The 19,223-nt window shown below is 36.7% G+C and overlaps 1 protein-coding gene across 8 annotated transcripts in view; it reads left to right on the top strand.

The window, feature by feature from the left end:
- Window positions 1-19,223, top strand: part of Lar (tyrosine-protein phosphatase Lar) — a 126,269-nt gene that overhangs the window by 25,699 nt on the left and 81,347 nt on the right. For all 8 annotated transcript variants that reach the window (XM_036817067.3, XM_036817090.3, XM_017080890.4 and 5 more), the window contains exon 3: window positions 1,265-1,535. In XM_036817067.3, coding sequence (XP_036672962.1) covers window positions 1,439-1,535 — 97 coding nt within the window. In that variant the 5' untranslated portion in view covers window positions 1,265-1,438. The remainder of the gene's footprint in view (window positions 1-1,264; window positions 1,536-19,223) is intronic.

The raw sequence follows: 19,223 nt of genomic DNA, 5'->3' as shown, positions 1-19,223 counted from the left end.
TTAATTGCTGCTGAGAGTGCTTCTGTTACTGTAATTATTGGGTTAGCCTTTGAGGGATTTGCTTTTAGGTGATTGCCTTAATGAGTGCTCAACGTTAGGCCAAGAATTTGGAATTAGTCAAGGAACTGTGATTTACTTTGTTCACAGCAAATCGTTTAACTGAATTTCTTGGAATCGCATGTGCATATTCTGTGATTTGGCCACTGAAGTTTACAGACAATTTAGATGGCATCTTGATTTAGATTTCCTTTTTTTTTATTTTCAAGGAGCTGGTACTTTAATTACAATGTAAAATACATTTAAATGCCACATTTTGCATTGATTAAACTAAAATTGATTCTGTCTGCTTAAAGGTTATTTGTAGGATAAGGATTTAAGAAGATTAAAAATGTATTCTTGTGCGAGACAAAAGTTTAAATCAAAAATATATTTAGTTTTGATTTCTGGAAGCTAAACGAGGCCAATGGATTCACATTTTTCCCCCTTTGCCACAAAACCACACACAAAGGTCTCTGACAATTTAAGCCAGGTCGACTGACTTTTATCCTTAACAATTGTTTTTCCTTTCTCTCTTTCTCTCTCCCCTTTCTTCTGTGCGTCATTTCTTTTTGCAGGAACATCAAAACGGCAACCAAAATTGAATCACAAAAAAAAAAAAATACATAAATAAATCAATAAGACAAAAGAATAAACTGCATATCTCAGATTATATTTTAGATATAAATCATATAAATATAAGAGTTCTTTAAGTATTAAGTTCAGGTTTAGGCAGGTAAAGGTATTTGGTCAGATAAGTAACAACAGCTTCCCTCCACATGGTAACCATAAAATGATGATACAACGACGACTGAAATAAAACTTGGCTCTTGGAACTGCTACGAAAAAATGTCGACAACAATCAATATGTGTGATCAACAACGACAACCATTTGTACAACCGAATGCGACGTGACGACAACAATTGCAAATATTTATAACGCATACGACATGTTGCTATCATGCCAATAATGATGATGACATCGCATTTACTAACACATCTTGTAATATCCGATGATTTTCGGCTTGCGAAAATGTATTTAACGAACGATTGAAACACTCATATAATACTTACTACGACTATAAAAAAAAATCAATAACTTAACTACAAATACAAAATACACTCACAACCTTACACTGACCCACAAAACAAAAAATAAACACCCCACTTGAAACAAATTGTGTTGATTTTCCCTATCGACTTTCAATTTTTGAATTGGCACCTTCAGCAAAAGCTTAAGTGCCATTTGGCAAAAGAGTGAGTCCGTCAGCCAAATAGTAAGTCTGACAGAGACATAGCCTGTGTAAATAAAAGCATTTAAAATTATTAAGCATTGTTGTTGTTGTTACCAACGGTCGACACCCCCAATTTCCGACTATACAATATCTATATATTGAAAATAATGGGTCTGCAGATGACAGCAGCCAGTCCATTTGCAGCTCTCAGCCTATTAGTGTTGTTCTTGCTCACCTGGACCCCCACAATCGTCGATGCAGCCCGTAAGTATTAGCCTTAAATTGTTTTAAAAACTTTATTAATATTTTTATATACTTGACACTCCATTTTTTTTTTTTTTGGTCGGCCATATTTATGCCGCCACTTTACACACAAGTTAGGCTAAGTTTACGTTAAGTTCCGCTCTTAATTTGGAACATTCTTGCCAGCGAGCTCAACTTTCAAGTGGAGTTGAGTTTACTTGGATTTCAGCTAAAGTTCGCTCGGCTCAAGTGCTAAAATTAACTTGGACGAGCATAATATTTATAAAGCTCAAGCATTTGAAAATGAAAGAAAAGAATTTTAATCAGTTGAAGCTCAAATTAGCCAAAGCAGAATCAGGAAAAGGAAGTCTTGAACAATTTTAATTAAAAGAAAAGGAGTTTGATGGCGATACCAATATTGCTGTATATACTTACATACTTGGGTTGATATTTTAATTAGCACGGTAGACCCCTCTTCTGTGTTTTTAAAAAGCATCGATTTAGTTATCGTTTCATATTATGGTCTAATGGTATGGTAATGGTATATCATATTATATTATAACATATCATATCATATAAATACATAGATTATTATATGTCATATATCATACAATAACATATCATATCATATCTTATCATATCATATTATATTATATTATATCATATCATATCATATTATATCATATTATATCATATCGTATCATATTATATCATATCATATCATATTATATCATATCATATCATATCATATCATATTATATCATATCATATCATATCATGTCATATCATATCATATCATATCATATCATATCATATCATATCATATCATATCATATCATATCATATCATATCATATCATATCATAATATCATATCAGAAATAAATAGGTAACTGTTATTTGCTTATATCTTATAACATAAAGTTCTTTTTTTTAAATGACAGTCACATGTGTGGTTCTATACTTTTATAGATATAGAAAAGGTAGCCTCTGTGAATAATGCCTTGTAAAGAACCCAGTTTTCACAAGAACCCTGTTCCGTACTCCTTTTAGAACCCATTTCATTTCACATTCTTGCTAATTAATGAGCACAGAATTTCATAATTTGCTTTGCTTACATTTCGAATTCAATTACCAATTCCGCCTAACCAAAGTCCGGCCCACTGGAAGTCATTTTCGTCACTTAAGAGAATGGAAAAACAAATAACAATCAAAGTGTTGACATTTCAGAATTGCAGTCAAATGTGGCTCATATTTTGCAAGGCCTTTTGTGGAAATGGAGGTGGATGTGCAAGTGGAAGTGGAAGTGGAAGTGGAAGTGTCGAGGCTGACTTGTGCCTCCTGGCGCTATCCACTCGCCGTGGCACTTACCTTTCATAGACGCTTCATTTCATTTCAGTGGGGGTTGCAGAATGGAAAACTGGGGTGCTGGGGGTACTGGGGGTACTTGCAAAAGCGGTACGTGGAGCGATAAACAAGCTGCAGGGGACGACAGAGTCAGAAAAACAGGGCAACACAAACATTGCACATCCTGATGTATTTTCTGGTTTTGTTGCCATTTTATTTGTTGTCGTTACTGGGTAGCTGGTAGCTGGTGCTGCTGCTTTTGCTTTTGCCTGCTTTTTCCCCTGGTTAGCCTGCAGTTTGCAGTTTGCAGTTTGCAGTTTGCAGTTTGTCGCACCTCTTTTTGTGTATGTGGCATTAAATTGAAATTTATGCGGCACTTTGCCGCGTGAAATGTTTGTACAACTCGTTGCGGGTTGCGGCTAGGTCCCTATTTTTTTTTTTGGTTTTTTTTGTTTTGTTTTTTTTGCTGCCGAAGCTCTTCGGGCGTTGACAGAGCGACAAACTGTTGGACAGCAGCATTGCAGGCGAAAGTATCTAAAAACATATGCAAAACTGTTTGCTGTTTGCCACGTAAATGGTTTTTGGGCCCCTGACTACCGGCTTTTTGTGTTTCGTTTATTTTTTTCTTTTTTGGTTTTGGCCCGGCTTCCACCCACTTTTCGGCCAGCTAATTTGTCGTTTGTTGAAAATTATGACACAAAAGCCCCGCTTGACAATTGCCGACTTAACTCAACTGTTGTCCAGCTACGAAATATTTCACGCAAAAGGCAACTTATTTCACTTTTGGGTTTTTGCAACAAGTTTTAATTAATTTGCCGCAACTCCGCAGCTCCAATGCTCCAATCTCTTGCTTTCCTTTCATTTCACTCATCAGTGGCAAAAAAAAAAAAAAAAAACACAAAATCGAGGAGCAGAAAAAGTTGATGCTACGATAATTTGAAAAGTTTTCGTAAGACAGCGAGCGCGGTCCAAAAAAAAAAAAAAAAAAAACTAAAAGATGGGAATGTGGAACAGCAAATGTCAGAACGGCCTGGGAAAATCGCTTCCTAAACTAAAGGCGAACGGCACTAAACTATATGTGCGTACCCACCCATATAGGCTATATTAAGCCGCAAATAAATGCCAGAGCCATAATTAACATATAGCAAAAGTTTTACCACTCATCCCTTATCCCTTGCCAAAAAAAAAGGGCGGAAAAGTGTCTGGATGAAATATGGTTAAAGTCGATTCTCGCTCGTGTTTGCTTTTGTGGGGAGAACTAATCCGAAATTGATAACTTTCGGCTTGATGGAGTTCGCCAAGCGAAAGGTAATTAAACAGCAGACGTGAGAGTAATCGGCTGGGTAAGGAAATTCCAGGGCAGGCAATCACAAATCAATTCCAAACTTTTCCCATGGATATATATTATTACAGGAAGTTTTTAAGGATAGACCAATAATACGCTTAAAGGAATAACCCATGAATTAGTAAATATTTTTAGTTCAGCAATAAGAAAAGTGGAATTTTATATTTTAAATTAAGGATGGGTAAGAAATTTCAAGGCAGCCAATCACAAATCAATTCCAAACAATTTTCAGGGAAATATATTATTTTAGAGAGTTTATATCTTCCTAACTTATCAAATCGCTTGAGGAAATAACCCATAGATTAGTAAATATTTTAAGTTCAGCTAAAAGAAAAGTGGTATTTTATATTTAAAATTAAGAAAGGGTAAGGATATTTCAAGGCAGGCAATCACCATCAATTGTCCTAACATTTCTTATGGATATATATTATTTTAAGTTCAGCTAAAAGAAAATGGGGATTTTATATTTTTAATTAGGAAAAGGTAAAGAAATTTTAAGGCAGGCAATCACAAATCAACTCCAAATTTCCATGGATATATAATACTTTAGGAAGTTTTTTTCTTCCAAGTCTAACGATAAGCTTAAAGGCATAACCCATAGGTTAGTAAATACTTTTAGTTCAGATTAGGTTTTTATTGTATAATAACAAATATAAAAAAAATTTACTCATAGTTATTATAAGCGTAAGGAAATTCCAGGGCACGCAATCACATATCAATTCCAAACTTTTTTTATGGATATTTGTGTATTATTTTAGGGAGTTTTTATCTTCTTAATCTATCAACATGCTTAAAGGGAAAATCGAAGGATTACTAAATATTTTCAAAATATTTTAAAAAGCACTAAATGATATTATATATAGTAAGTTCCCTAAGGGCAGTTTTATAATTACAAGTTCATAATGTGTTTTTAGCAAAATACAACCAAATATTTTAGAAGTCTAGAAGAGTAGAAACATAGCTCGACAAGAAATGTGAGAACGCCCATCAATTGTTTTCCTGGCACTTTAGCAAATGGTAAATGGCCAAAAGCAAAAGCGTGTGCAATTTGCTAATGCCGCATATCATTATATTAGCAAACATGCCATATAGGAATGCTCACGTTACGCATATATCTGAGTTGTTCCACAATAATAATGTCCCGACATTTATCACATTTTTTCGCGTTGCTCGTCGACGGACAAGTGACCAGCTAAAGTGGCTCTAAAATTTCAGTGCCCAAATGAGTGGAGGACCTCCCGGTCCGCCCACCTCCCACTTAGTGGGTTACAAAAAGTACAAAAAAAAAACGTAACAAAAAAAAAAAGAAGGAACGGCGGAAGAAAAGACGGAATGAAAGAAAGATAAATAAATGTTGGCAACAACAAAGAGCAAAGCGCCATAAATCTAAATAACAAATTTTTACGAGAAACGAGACCATAAATAAGATGTTTGTTGCGGCCTAGCGAAAAATAGTGTGGACCCCCGGGGGGGGATCCCCGAAATGGTTTTGTTTGGACCACATCCCCGTTACCATTTCCCATTTCCCAGAGGTTGTCTCTGGCCAAGCGGCAACAATTCACCAGAGTTCTGTTAATTTAATATTATTACTTTTCATTACAAGGACCCTCTCTTCGTATCTCCAAAATGGCTGCACCAAAATGCTATTAGTTTTTTTTTTTTTATTTATTTATTTTATTTATATGCCTTTTTGGGGGGAAGGCTCCCCCCTAAATGTCAACACATTATCTTGAGTGGAGACGGACGCTTTTAGATAAATCAACATTTATCTGCCGCCATTGCTGACAATTGAAAATGACCGTCTGTATCTTTTGGCTAATTACGGCCTATTAAAAGCGCTAAATGTATTTTTGGCAAGGAGCCTATATTTATCAACGTTAAAAGGAATAACAAAGTTGCAATGGAAATGGAACACCTTAAGATCTTAATGGTTTCTTAGTATTATATAACATTTTAAGAAATAATAACAAAATAGGAAATATCTTGAACTTTTTACCAAAAACTTAGAGTTTATTTTTTAGTTTTGTTAATGGTTCTATGCTTTTCATAGAGTTTCCGTTGTTTTATTATTATTATATTGTATTGTATAATATAATATTATTTTACTATTATATTGTATATTTTATTATATATTGTTATTTTATTGCAATATATTCATATAATATAACATTATATTATATAATGTTACGTGTTATAGAAATCTCTAAAAGCTATAACTGTATGCAAAACGGAATTTTTTAATTTTAAATTTACAAAATTTTGTACATTTTTGTTGTTTTTATGTAAGGACAACTTAGATTTTTGTACTTTTTCTTTAAAGCCTTCAAGAATCTCTCAATGCAAATACTTGCATTTCACTTTTAGCTGTTTCAGGGACAATTTGCCATTTTTATAACCACTTTCTGGCTGGCCACTTTAATTAGAAAAAATGTTAATTTAATGCTTGGCTGGTTTTGCAGTTGACTGCTGGTTTTCGGGGTGAATCGGTGTGTTTTTCGGTTAATTTGCCACTTGTCCATTTGTTTTTTCTGTGGCCCACTGATGCTGGAAAGTATGCCACACCATTCGTGGCCATGAATACTTATACTGATATGTAGCAGCTACACTCACAACACGATGACAATTGTTTGCCCATATGTCCCAGTCATATTTTCGACAAGCCGCAAAAAAAAAGATGAGGAAAGGATAAAACCAACCAAAAAAAAATATGAAAGTGGACAGTGAAAAACTGAACATTTTGCCGCGAACACTTTTCATGTAAATGGCGAAAAATAAAAGTTTTGGTCGGCCGAGTGTGTGCTAAATGATTCATGAGTCATTCATGTGTGTGTGTGGATTGTGCTGGGAGATTGAAGACTGTGTGTATGGATATGTTTGCCCTGGGCCAGAAAAGTGCTTAACTCGTAATTTTTGTTAGCGCTGCCCTACGTGCAAATAAGGCCACTGAGGCCGCGCTTTTCCCTTCTTTCGCCCCTTACTTTTCTTTTTTTTTTCCTCTAGCTCAGTGGGCTTTCTCCGCCTGGCTTTCTCCTATTCTCCCACAGCAACAATTTGAGTGCATTTTATTGTAGTTGTATGTGTGCGCTGGCTGCGCATGAATATTGCAGCTGATGAGCCCCTGAGCAACGGCAAAAAGGGTCAAAACTTTTAATTAATGTTTATGGCTGCACTGCGGTATCCAGTGACTCTCAAGCCTTTTAACTTAAAATTTATAAAACCATTTCTTCCTGATGGTTTTTTTTGTTGTTTTGCCTTCTTCATCTTGGCTTCGGCCTAGGACTTTGTTAAATTTTAATTAAAATTCTTATTTTTTTTGGTAATATCCGTATACCCATATGTGAATCAAACTATTCAATCGATTACAGGAGCTTGAGTTGTACAAATAAAATATTCCAGGCATATACTCGTGGGTGCTGAAAGTGGCGTAAAGAAAAGTTTTCTTTCAATAATTAATTTACACAAGTTTGGTGACATGTGCTTAAATTTTAAATTATTCATAATTGAGGGAAGGAAATTACTCTACTTTTTTTTGGTATAGAGTTGTGATTAAATCCAAAGTAGTGATTAAAAAACATTTGTTCAAAAATCGCGTGAATTAATAAGGAATATAACTAGAAAGTAATTAGCAGGAAAAACTTAACTTTTCGCTGAGAAAATAATGAAGCGTGTTATGGCCAAGTTAATAATATTAAATTTGAGGCTTGCGGGCCTTTAAGAATATTGGTAGCACAGTTTTGGGTAAACAATCGTTCCGCTGGCAATCTTAACTCATCTCTCCACTTTAGCATATTTGGCCTAGACATGCGTGTATATCCCTCCATTTTGTGTTGTTCTTTCTTTTTTTCTTCTAATTTCTTTCTTTTTTTTTGTTTTTTGGAGCTTTCTTTCCGCACGCAGGGGAATAATTACAAAATTTATGAGCACGACAAGGGGCGTGGTCGGTCTAATAATTGTCAATGTGGGGGTGAAGGTTCTGTTGGGTGGGGTTTTTGGAGGTTGGAGCTCATAAAACTGAAGTAGTTGTAGTTATGGCTGTTTGCTGCCTGATTTGCATGTTGTTCGTTTCATTTTGGGGTTTGGTTTGGTTTGGTTACGCTTTTTTTTTTTATGGGGCGCACGCCAAGGGGTTAAACCGGCACGCGCTGGAAAATCTAGAATTTTGTTTTCCTTCTGGTTTTCTGTATTTTTTTGTTTTTTTTTTTTTGTTTTAATGTAATGTGCATTTTAATGTCATTATTTCTGCGTTGCTTTAAGCTGGCAAAAAGCCACCAATGCAAATTGTGTGCATGAAGGACCAAAACAAATTATACCAAAATGCAGAGAAAGCGGACAATGTTGGGGGGGCTAAAAGTGAGCTATTTTTGTGTGTGGCACATAAAAACGGCAACAGCAGAGAAGGGCACCACAGAAACCACCTTGCCACACTTTCGTTCTCCTTTCAGTCAGACAAAGCAACAGCATTGTCGCTTTTGTGTTGCATAGTTGACATTGTTGGATTTCCACAAAAGGTGTAGCCAAGTCGAGCATGCCAAGGGTTGGGATTGGGTGTTTTTGGGATGGTTAGGATGGTATAATGGTGGGTTGGTAGTAGGATGGTCGGATGGATGGATGGAGCGACCACAAAGCACACACACACACACACACACACACACACACACACACACACACCGACCAACTGACTGACACTCGCCTACGACGGGTTTTACATTTGATTTGCTTTCGCCTTAGTGTGATATTTGTTTTACGCACACACAGTCACCAAAAAAACGAAAAAAAAACGAAATAAAGATAAAAAACGAGGGGTACTGAAGAGGCAGCGCTACAAAAATACCCAGTCAAGGCAAGAAGAAGTTGTCCCATGTCCTGCTGTCCACCTGTTGTCAGGTGCGTAGCTCAGAGCATTTGCATTCCAGAGGGGATTCAACGTGGCTATGGGGAATTCACACGAGCGTTGGTCGAAGAAAGTTCCGAAATTAATATCTTAAAAGGTTTTATTTTGGTAAAACAGTGGTTAGCTTAAGTTTTTCATTTAAAGAGAAAGTGTACTAAAATGTCAGTGCGCGAATTCTTCAGGATTTTGGGTAAAAAATAACTGTGAAATTTGAAACTAAATTAAACGTGAATTCTTTAGTTTCCAACTGAAACCAATGAAAAAATGTATTAAAATTACATTGTGCGAATTCTTCAGGCTTTGGGTAAATCAAAAAAAAGTTGTTTAAGGTGCTGTTCGGTTATTTTTTATGACATTAAAATAAACGTGAATTCTTTAGTTTTCCACTCATTGACCTTTTCCTAGAAAAATAAATAGAAACCTTGAAAAACTGCAAAAGGGAAAGGCTCTAGCCTTAAGATACATTCATTTTAACATGGCTCATCTTAGCTGTTCCCATCTGCTCGATATTAGCAAGAACTTATCCCAAAATCAATCGATCCCCTTTGGGATAAGCCCCTGGTCGGGGGTATATGTGCATTCAACTGCAGCTACAACAAAGCCGTTAGACAATTGCGACAGTTCATCTTCACACCTCATTGCTCTGGCAAGGTGGCTCAAAGACCCGAATGGCTGGGAATGAAAGCACAGAAAAGAAATCACTAAGGGAAGGACTTACCTCTTTCTTGGCCACTTGCAGAGGGCGCATAAAAAAAGCTTGCATAGTTTGTTTTTAGTGGCATTTTCCTTCATTCCGCTTTCCTTTATGCGTTTTTTGTGTGATGTTTTTTATTTTTGTTTTATTTTTACTGCTAAACCTTTAAACTTGATAGGGTTTGGGCGAAAATTTAAAAAAATAAACTTTGCCTTTGGCCGAAAAAACCGAAAGGCAAAAAGTATCGGAAGGAAACCTTGTGCTTTTATGTAAATTCATTTTGCACCATTGTATGGGATTATGATTAATGATACATTTCCCGGAAATGTTAAACTTTATGTGATTTTTTTATTCTCCACAAATTCAGTCGCAAAATCTTCAACCATTTTACTCTCACCTCAATCTTCCACTTTGACACTACGTACACTTTGAGTTAACTACTTTGGGGAGCAGCGCTTTTAAGTTTTTCTTCCTTTATTTCTAAGTATTTTTTTCACACTGCACCAGCCAGCCATGCGAAGTTTTCAATTGTTAAAACTTTGCACTTGAGCGATTTTTGTGTAGCATATTTTTTGGCATATTTGCGCGCTTGTATGTACCAAGCACTTTGCAAAGAAAACTTTTCAATGTGGTAAACACACGCAGCACACATGCAAAACTATTAAAAGCCAACAGCAGCCGAGAGTAAAATGCATAAATAATGTAGACAAGAGGGTGAAAAAAGTGGAGGAGTAAAGGCCGCACGGGAAAAAGGAAAATATTTAGTTCTTTCAAGCCACGAAACCGAAGATGCAATACACTCGAGACAAGAATTTAGCAAAAATATTGGTTGTCAATTATACATTTTATTGGACACAGCTGAGAAAATTGAATTACAAAATATTTTATCATGTGATAAATTATCAATTTTCTTGCCAAAACGATATGCAAAAAATATCTTTTATTCTGAAAACTCAAATTGAATTATTGAGAAAGAGAATGTGAGTGTTTTTTAGCTAAGAGTGTAATAAAATATTAAACTTCAGCTAGACGTTCATTAAGCACAACAAATGAAATTCAATTACGAACTTACCCATATGAGAAGTAATCATATTTTCGGGAAAATATATTCAAGAACTTTGAATGTTAGAATTTAATGCAAGATTGGATATCAATTACCATTTATTTAATATTAATAAATAGAGAAATTGTGTATAGTGTGTATTAAGCATATGGAAGACATGTGTATTGGTTTTTTACAAAATCCAAAACTTTATTTTAATTACAATTAGCCACAATAAGATTTTCAGGAAAATATTTTAAAGAAATTTGAGTATCTAACGTCTTTTCTAGACTTCATTTTTGTGAAAGTTAGGCAAGAATATAATATAAAATTGGATATCAGGCATTTATTAAATACTAGTAAACTGAGAAAATGTTCAATATAAAACAAGCAGATAAAAAATATATGTAATTGTTTTTGCAAAATCCTAAAAATTAAATAAAATATCACAAATTTAGCCATATGATATTTTATGATATAATTTGAGTACCCTTTCATTTTTGTGAATATTAGGAAAGAAATTTAATAAAGAATTAGACAGTTATTAGTCTGATCTGAAAATCAATACTGTAAAATATGTGTGTATGGTATAATAAAATTCAAAGAAAAACCTTAAAGAAATTTGAATAGTTGACAGTTTTGTCTCTTCTTTGGTATGTTATTTTTGTTCACAAGTTTTTTTTCCACACATTATGGAAAACTTTCTACTAGAGCGCGCTGATAAAGCTCTCCATCTCGGGGTATATAGTGGGTATATATGCACGAATATGGGGTGGTTGTGGGTGGTGATGGTGGTGGTCTAACTCAACACTAACAAGCGGAGGAGAGTACTCTGGTACTCTGGCCAAATGGCGTGGCTGGATGGCCGGGTGGTGCGTGTTTGCAGCGCGTTTTGAGTTACCTTTTGGCCAAGTTGTTCGCTGTCATGTTACGGCAATTTTACGCCCTTGCCATTTCAGGGGCATTTTCCAGCGACAAGAGACAGACAACACAGAAAATAGAGAAAAAAAAGGAAAGAATAAACCCAGAGAACGAGCGAAATGTCAAAGCATTAGAGACATTTTTCATATTCCAGCGCCAACGCCTTAACTTATGCAGCGAAACTTTAAAGCCGTGGCCAAAATGGCGCTCATCGTTGCATTTTCCTGCTGCTGCAGACCATGGCTACTCCTTTTCCCCCGTTTTCGTTTGGAATTTTCCGTAGCCGAGCTGCAGTTGCAGAAATTGATGCTCGCTTTTTTGGTTGCCAACATCACCACCACACCATACCCCATCACCATCCGAACCCCATGGACAACCCACTGAAATTGGTGGCCAGCGTAAGCACTTTTGCATTTTTAGCTGAAGCAGCTGGTGGAGGTAGGCCCAACATTTGGAAAACCCATCGTCCTATGTAAATATGCTGGCCAAAAATGTAGGAAAAGTGGAGAAACCATAGCCATTGAGTGCACTAATTTCAAATTATGCCGAGGTAGGCAAATATGCACACATTCTGCGAAAGATGGGTGAGCGAATGAATTGGTTTCGACTTCCGCCAGGGAACAATTTTAAAGAGCTACCGAGTTTCGAGTGCGAGCAAAACTATGTTTAGGCATTTTTGGGTTCGGGTCCTTAGGGCACAGAAAGGTGGTCGAGTATGCGTCATAAATAAGTGGTCGGGCTTAAGTTTATTTGGGGTCTTAAATTCCAGACATTTTGCCATTGAGGGTAAGCAACACTTTAACCGGTCGAGAAGAAAGTTTAAAGGTTTTTCGAAGCGAAAATAATGAAATAAATGCAAGCTGAGTAGTTTCTATGGTCTTTGGTCTTTAGTTTTCTTTCAAAAGGATTATTTTCAGATAAAAGCTATTTCAAGTGAGTAGAAATAGGCAACATTAAAACTATTTTCCATATCTAAATGTTGTTGCTTAAGGCTTCCACTTTAAAGATCGTATTTATAACATTGCTTATATTTGATAGTAACCAAACTATTTGAGTACATTATCAACAAATAAAATATTCTTGACATTGATCAAAGTAATTGTCTTTAAAATAATTGATTATATTTCAAGAAAGTTATAAAATATGACGTATATCTGGAACAAATAAAATAGCTTATGTAAGATTTTAATTTCCAACATTTGATTTTCGCATTCCTAAGTACTTTGTTGAATTAAATCCCACTGCCTTAACTTTTCATGTTTACCATAAACTCATCATTAGCCCCATATTTGCACTCATTATACTCAAGTAACTGGAACATTATTGAGCCCCCACGGGCCGTTCATGTTCCTCAGAAGACTGGCGTATTAGGAAACCCAATCAGGACTCCGCAAAGAACGTCTTTCAATTAAAAAGCAAAGCACAAGCGCGATAGCAGCGAACTTAACAGGCATCGTTGCTTTTGGCCAAGTGTCAATAGCAAAAAGTGGCTCAAACCAAGATGACTAATTACGAGGCTTGTCAGCGCAAAAGGGCGAGACCGAGAATGATTTTGAGCAGAAGGAGCAGAAGGAAGGGCTACAATGCAAGTCAATTAAAGGCGTTGTCAATGGCGAAAATTACACAAAACGAGGGTTAAATAGAAGGCTAATGTGTTTAATAGTAAGAGAAACTAATCTATGCAGAACTTAAAAATTAACAACTTAAAGATCGAAAGACAAAGGCAAATGCAGAAAACATAGTAAATGGAAAAAAGCTGTAGGGGGAGACATTGAACAAAATCAAGGCAACAGAAGCAGTTACAACTGTCAGCTAAAATGTAGCCACGTTAAGTAAAACGGACTTAAAGTTTTAACAAGCTCTCATCCAAGTGCCTGGGAAGATGAGATGGAGATGGCTGCCTCTGTAGTATAAGCTCCTTTTTCCCCCTTTACAGAACCGGGGGGCCAACAAAAGCTACCAGGCAATGGAGACGAAGTGTTGCTTCTTGCTATTTACTTATTTTGTTTGCATTTACTTAAATCGGATGAAGGGATTTGCTGCTTAGAGCGCGACAAACTTCCCATTCTCGGTGCCACCAACTTGGCTTCATTTTCCTGCTTTATTTTTTTTTCCCTCTTTTGATTTTTCTAAAATGAACTCCTGGATTTTTCGTTAAGCGAAACGTGCAGAATTCCAAAACCAAAGTATTTCCCTTCGACTTCTGATCATTGACCATTGTATAACAAAATAAATCCAATAAACTGCCTCACCATTATACCCATCATCAACTACATCATCATCATCTGTCGCCTGGCAACCTTCTTGAGTAAATCGGATCGCTCACCAGCTTAAAATAACAAAAGAAACGAATAACCAAACAACAAATCACCAAGGCCAAGTCCCCTTTCTCCCCCTTCTATTTGTTAAATCCTTTTTATGTAAATAAATTCTCAAGTCCATTTCCAACATATTTATGCGCCATTTTACACACTACGTCAATGACCCGAAAAAAAACCGCTCAAGAAAAAAAAAAAGAAAACGAGAAGACCCACACAAAGAATCTGTGTAGAAATTTCGTTCTGTAAATCCCATTAAGAAAATTTTCGTTTCAAAATAAGAAAAATGAGCTTTCGCCGCATTAGAAAAGAAAATAATCAAAGGCCAAACAACAGGGGCAAAAAAGGGAAAACTCGAAGGTAAATTTACTGTTGACTCTTTATGTTGTCCATGGAATTTGTATGTCGTTTCAGTGCTCCCACTTTGATAGGATAAGGGAACCAAAAATTAACTTCAGTCCGTTACGGGTTTTTGTTGTCCCAAAGTGGTGTTCCGAACAGATGAAGTGTCGCTTAGGTCAAGAGACAAGTGTTGGGCGGGTTTAATTCGAAGACCTAACAAGAAGCAATAGACCCAGTAAGAAATCCAATTGCCTATTTTCGATTTGTGATTTTTGGGGTTATTTGTTGGGGGTTTTCTTTTAGCTATAGAGAGAGTCTCTGAAAAATGATTGTCCATCGAAGTAATAACTAAGTAAAATAGTGTTTTAAAAATATCTTTAAACACATTAAAATAGCAATTGTTTATGTATTTTAATATTTATTTTAAAATTTCGAAAAAAATATTATGAAATTTAAAAGTTCTATAAACCTCTGAACATTTATAAGTACAGTTACCAACAGAAACGGTTCATAAACCTCTCCATTTTATGACTGTACCAAAACTAAGAACTTTTATGATGAAATGTTATGTTAAAATTAGCCCTCATAAATAAACCACTTTCATAAGCAAAGGAACCAGCATCAGAACTTTTTAACCCTGGACTCCAATATAATATTTCAAACTATCCTAGCCTGATTTATGGCTCGTCTCAGTCCTTTTCCTCCAAAAACTTAACCCTTTTTGCGCTATTTATAATGCTTCTTTGGCGCGGCTAATTGAAAGCTCTATTCGACGCTGACCTTTTCGCTTTCCTTTTCCAAGGGAACCAACTTTGGCTCTTATCAGTTACGAAATGGAAATTAATATTTAATGCTCGCACATTTTTGCCTTTTTCCGCTTTTTTTCTACACTGTTGTGGTTCCGGTTTCCATTTATCCGCAGGCGAGGCGAAAGCTTTGAAATGTTAGACGCTGCTTAAGCCTCATTAATAAATAATGCTGAGAATATTTAGAGATGAAATACTACGACCCGAAATAGTAGAGAAAGGACAGGTTTTCTTGTTTTCAATAAACATTCAGCTGATCAATGTGAAAGCATTGATAAGCCCGAAGAAAGTTTTTTTGGCTTGGCTCGGCACAAAAATTTGTTTTTCAACCGTAAACTTTTCTTTGGTTGCGCTTAAACGCAGACAGGAAAAACTTTTGTGGTTAAAAAAATAAAAAAAAATAAAAGTTTTTTAACTGGTTGGCCTGGGCCTTCTGGTTTTCGCATCTCCTACTTGTTGCCTGCGAAAGTGTTGAGTTTGGTGGACTGGGAAGAAAAGGAGGCCTCGCAGGCAGGCAGGCAGGCAGCATCTGCTAAGACAAACATAAATTAGATGCCATTGTCCAATGGAATCGGCCAACGGAGGCAACCGCAAACTTTGGTGGCCCCTCTAATGATGCCACATTCAGACGCCACCGACCGGCGGTATAAATTAGCCAAAAGCCATTTCCCGCTAGGTGGCTTCAACTCAAATTAAATGTTAATTTCATGCCATCATAATCACCAGGGCCGTCGTCCTTAGTCGCTGTCGTGGTCGCCACACATGACCTCATTAAGGCCAAAACCGTTGGAACAGCATTGTTGCCTCGTCCAGTAATACATATATATGTATATATATATATGGAGGTATAATAAAAGGGCCGGGTCCAAAAACCACATCCCCAAGCCCACAAATATACTACAACAACCAATTGGATGGCGTCGTCGCGTTTCCACGCTTACTCTCTCCAAATAAACTGTAAAAATGTGTTTACCGACAATTTTCTACACAATTTTATATCCCGCAAGACTCGGATTCTCGGTCTCGGTCTCCGACTTTTTGTTTTCGCCTGGAATTTCAGCAAATTAGGGTGCGCATGAGGTCATATTAATGTGGTTAATTACAATAATTAGAAATTTAATTAAGGTATATATGTGGGTGGGAAGTGGGTGAGTTTTGCCATTCGAAGAGGGTCTCTCGTCCACTCGAATCGAAATTACATGTTAAAGCGCTGTAAAAATGTGGAGGAAAGCAAAAGAAATTATACGCCATATATAAACCGTATAAATACAATATAATTATGTTTCGTTGCTGTTGTGGACATAGGAGGGTGTTAAGGGTAAGGGTTAAGGGTCAGTTGGTTTTCGACATAGTTTGGGTACTAAGTTAGCTAGTCACTCTACTTCATACAGAGTTGTTGTGGTAAACGAATTGTAACTAGAATTATGCAAATAGAGGGCCACGGAAATTAATGACAGAAAATTATTTAAGATGCTTTGTTTGGTTAGGATAGTAAGGGAACCAATATTGTTTGTGAATAATATTAAACTAGTGCCATAAACATTCCTAAGAATAACAGTCTTAGCCCACAATACACAACCTTCCACTGGTAATTTCCTCTAATACCTTTCCTTCGCCGGTCCAATCTAAATACAGTCATAGATCATATAGTAAGTTCACTACCCTTCAATTATATCTGGCCTAAAAGGCGCAGCACATGTTGTTAAGCCACCAGAACCGTAACCAAAAGCCCCCGTCCCGAAAAACCGGAAGGAAGGAAACAGTCTGGGTGTTTATGAGGGGTAGACCAGTTTATGACCCTTGGCCAGCCCACATGACCGCCGCATGCCGATGGTCTAAGAACCCTGAATTTGAACATAGCGCGCCAGAAATGTGCGTTTAATTAGAGCTTTTACGTGTCATTGATTTGCCACATATATTCCAACAGTCATACACAAACATTCCATCCGGTATGCCACGAATTGGTATTAAGAATCCGTGGTACAATTTGATTTGTGGCCCCTGGTGTTCGATTTATAACTTTGATTGCTGGGGAAATGCGTAACGGGTGCTATAACGATAGAACAGCATTATTATTTGTAACGCGTACTTTTACTTTACCTTATTTTATTTTAATTACATTTTTCATTTCTTCATTTTTTTTTAACCCTTACTGTAATACTTTTTATTTAAAAACAATCTGAGAATCCAGCATGTAAGCAAGTTAAAAAAAATGTATTACTATAACAAAATTGAACTACTTTGATTTAAATTAACAATTATATTTTATTAACAATTAAAAAAAATTAATATAGTTCTTATATAAGTATATAAACTTTATTTTACCTGAAAAAGTTAAAAGTGAAATCTTTAAAAAAAGTTTTAAAATAAAAAATATAAAATAACCTTAATTATTTTAATAGTTACTTGTTATGTTCTTACACAAAAAAACGTTTTCTAAAAAACATTTCAAAATATTCATTTTTAGCAAACGGAAAAGGTCTGTAGCTTTCTTTAATTATGCAATGGAAAATATAGATAAAGAAGGTGGTAGACAGTTAAGTAATAAAGTGCCATTATGAAGAGGCCTTTGTAATTTAGTGGGTGCAAATCGTTTCCAAAGTTCCCACGCCAGGTGAATACCTCGATTGTTGACTTACCTTAGCGCTGCTTACCTTGTCTAAGCCTGCCATTCTTGACTTCAGAAAATCTCAGAGCCAAGCAGGATTCTCACATTTTATTTAGTTTATTATGTAATGAATATTTGCGAATCTCGCCGTCTGCAGTGGGGAAAAGGGCGTGGTCGCGGGGCGGCGGCGGAAGAAAGTGGCAGGGGGGGGGGGGGTAAGAGTGCACATAGCTGAAGACTTGAAGTAGATTTAATTTGCGTATGAAAAATTCCTTTTGCAGTGGCAGTAGTGGAAGCAGCAGCAATTCCCCAAACGAGTTAGCTCCAGAGTTCCTGGCTTCTGCTTTCTCCCTGCTCTTTTCTCCCTCTTTCTCTCTCTATGTGTGTGTGTGTCTTTCTCCCGGTGCCTGTGTGTGTGTGTGTGTTTGTGTGCAGTTGTTTAGAGGATATGCATAAGAATGCCTTGCATTTCCGTTTCAGTTTAATGCGAGTGTGTTGGTGAGCTTTATTTTCAGCGCTTGTTTTTCGCAAACAGTGATTTCCTATTTGCCCCCCTCCCCACCAACTATTCTATCCCAACCCCCCCCCCCCACCCCCTCGGAACATTTTCCCATTCGGACTCCCAATCTACCATTTTCCCTCATTCCGTTCACCCTTTTGGGGCGGCAAAAGTGGAATTGCTCCGAGTTTATTTTATGCTTTGAGCAAAGTTTCGTTGCATATTTTAAGGCAGTTTTGCCGGCTGCAGTTATGTATGTACTATGAGGGGGGGAGGGAAAAAAAAACCAGAACAACCAGAACAAAAACAATCAACTGCGATTTGTTGTGGAGAAATTGCAGAATTATGCAAAAGTCAGAAGGCCACCCACCATACAAACACCCCCCAATTTTATCCGCCTTTGGAAAGCATATTTTCCGTGCTTGGCGGGCGTTTGTCAGTCATTCAGTCAGCCCAGATGGACAGACAGATAGACCGACCGCCAGACAAGATAGTTCAGGCATTTGAAATAATTTGATGTTTTCATATTTATTAAATTCCACCCCCCCGACCTTTGGCAAACAACAAAGTGCCAGCAAATCAATTACAAAGCCCACACACAAACTCATACTCGACTATCCAGCTTGAAATCCTTTTGGAGTTCGTTGTCCGTAGTTCCATAGTAAGTGCCCCAAGTACAATCCGTTTGCATGTTTGATGCCTATCTTTAATTAGAACGGTGCTGGAATTGATGACGGGCCAAGTCAGCGGCTCGTTTTGTTGAATGGCGAGAGCCTGCCTCTATCACCGGGTAATTACCTGACAGGAAATGCAAATCTAGCCAAAGGATACGATTATTTTTCTTTCACATCTAAACTCGATCGAGCCGCCGCTTCCTGCGGAAAGGAGGCGTGTTTTC

The sequence above is a fragment of the Drosophila suzukii genome, chromosome 2L (assembly GCF_043229965.1).
Source record: "Drosophila suzukii chromosome 2L, CBGP_Dsuzu_IsoJpt1.0, whole genome shotgun sequence".
NCBI classification, from domain to species: Eukaryota; Metazoa; Arthropoda; class Insecta; order Diptera; family Drosophilidae; genus Drosophila; species Drosophila suzukii.
Note: the sequence above shows the minus strand (reverse complement) of the source record. Positions and strands in the feature narration are given on the sequence as shown.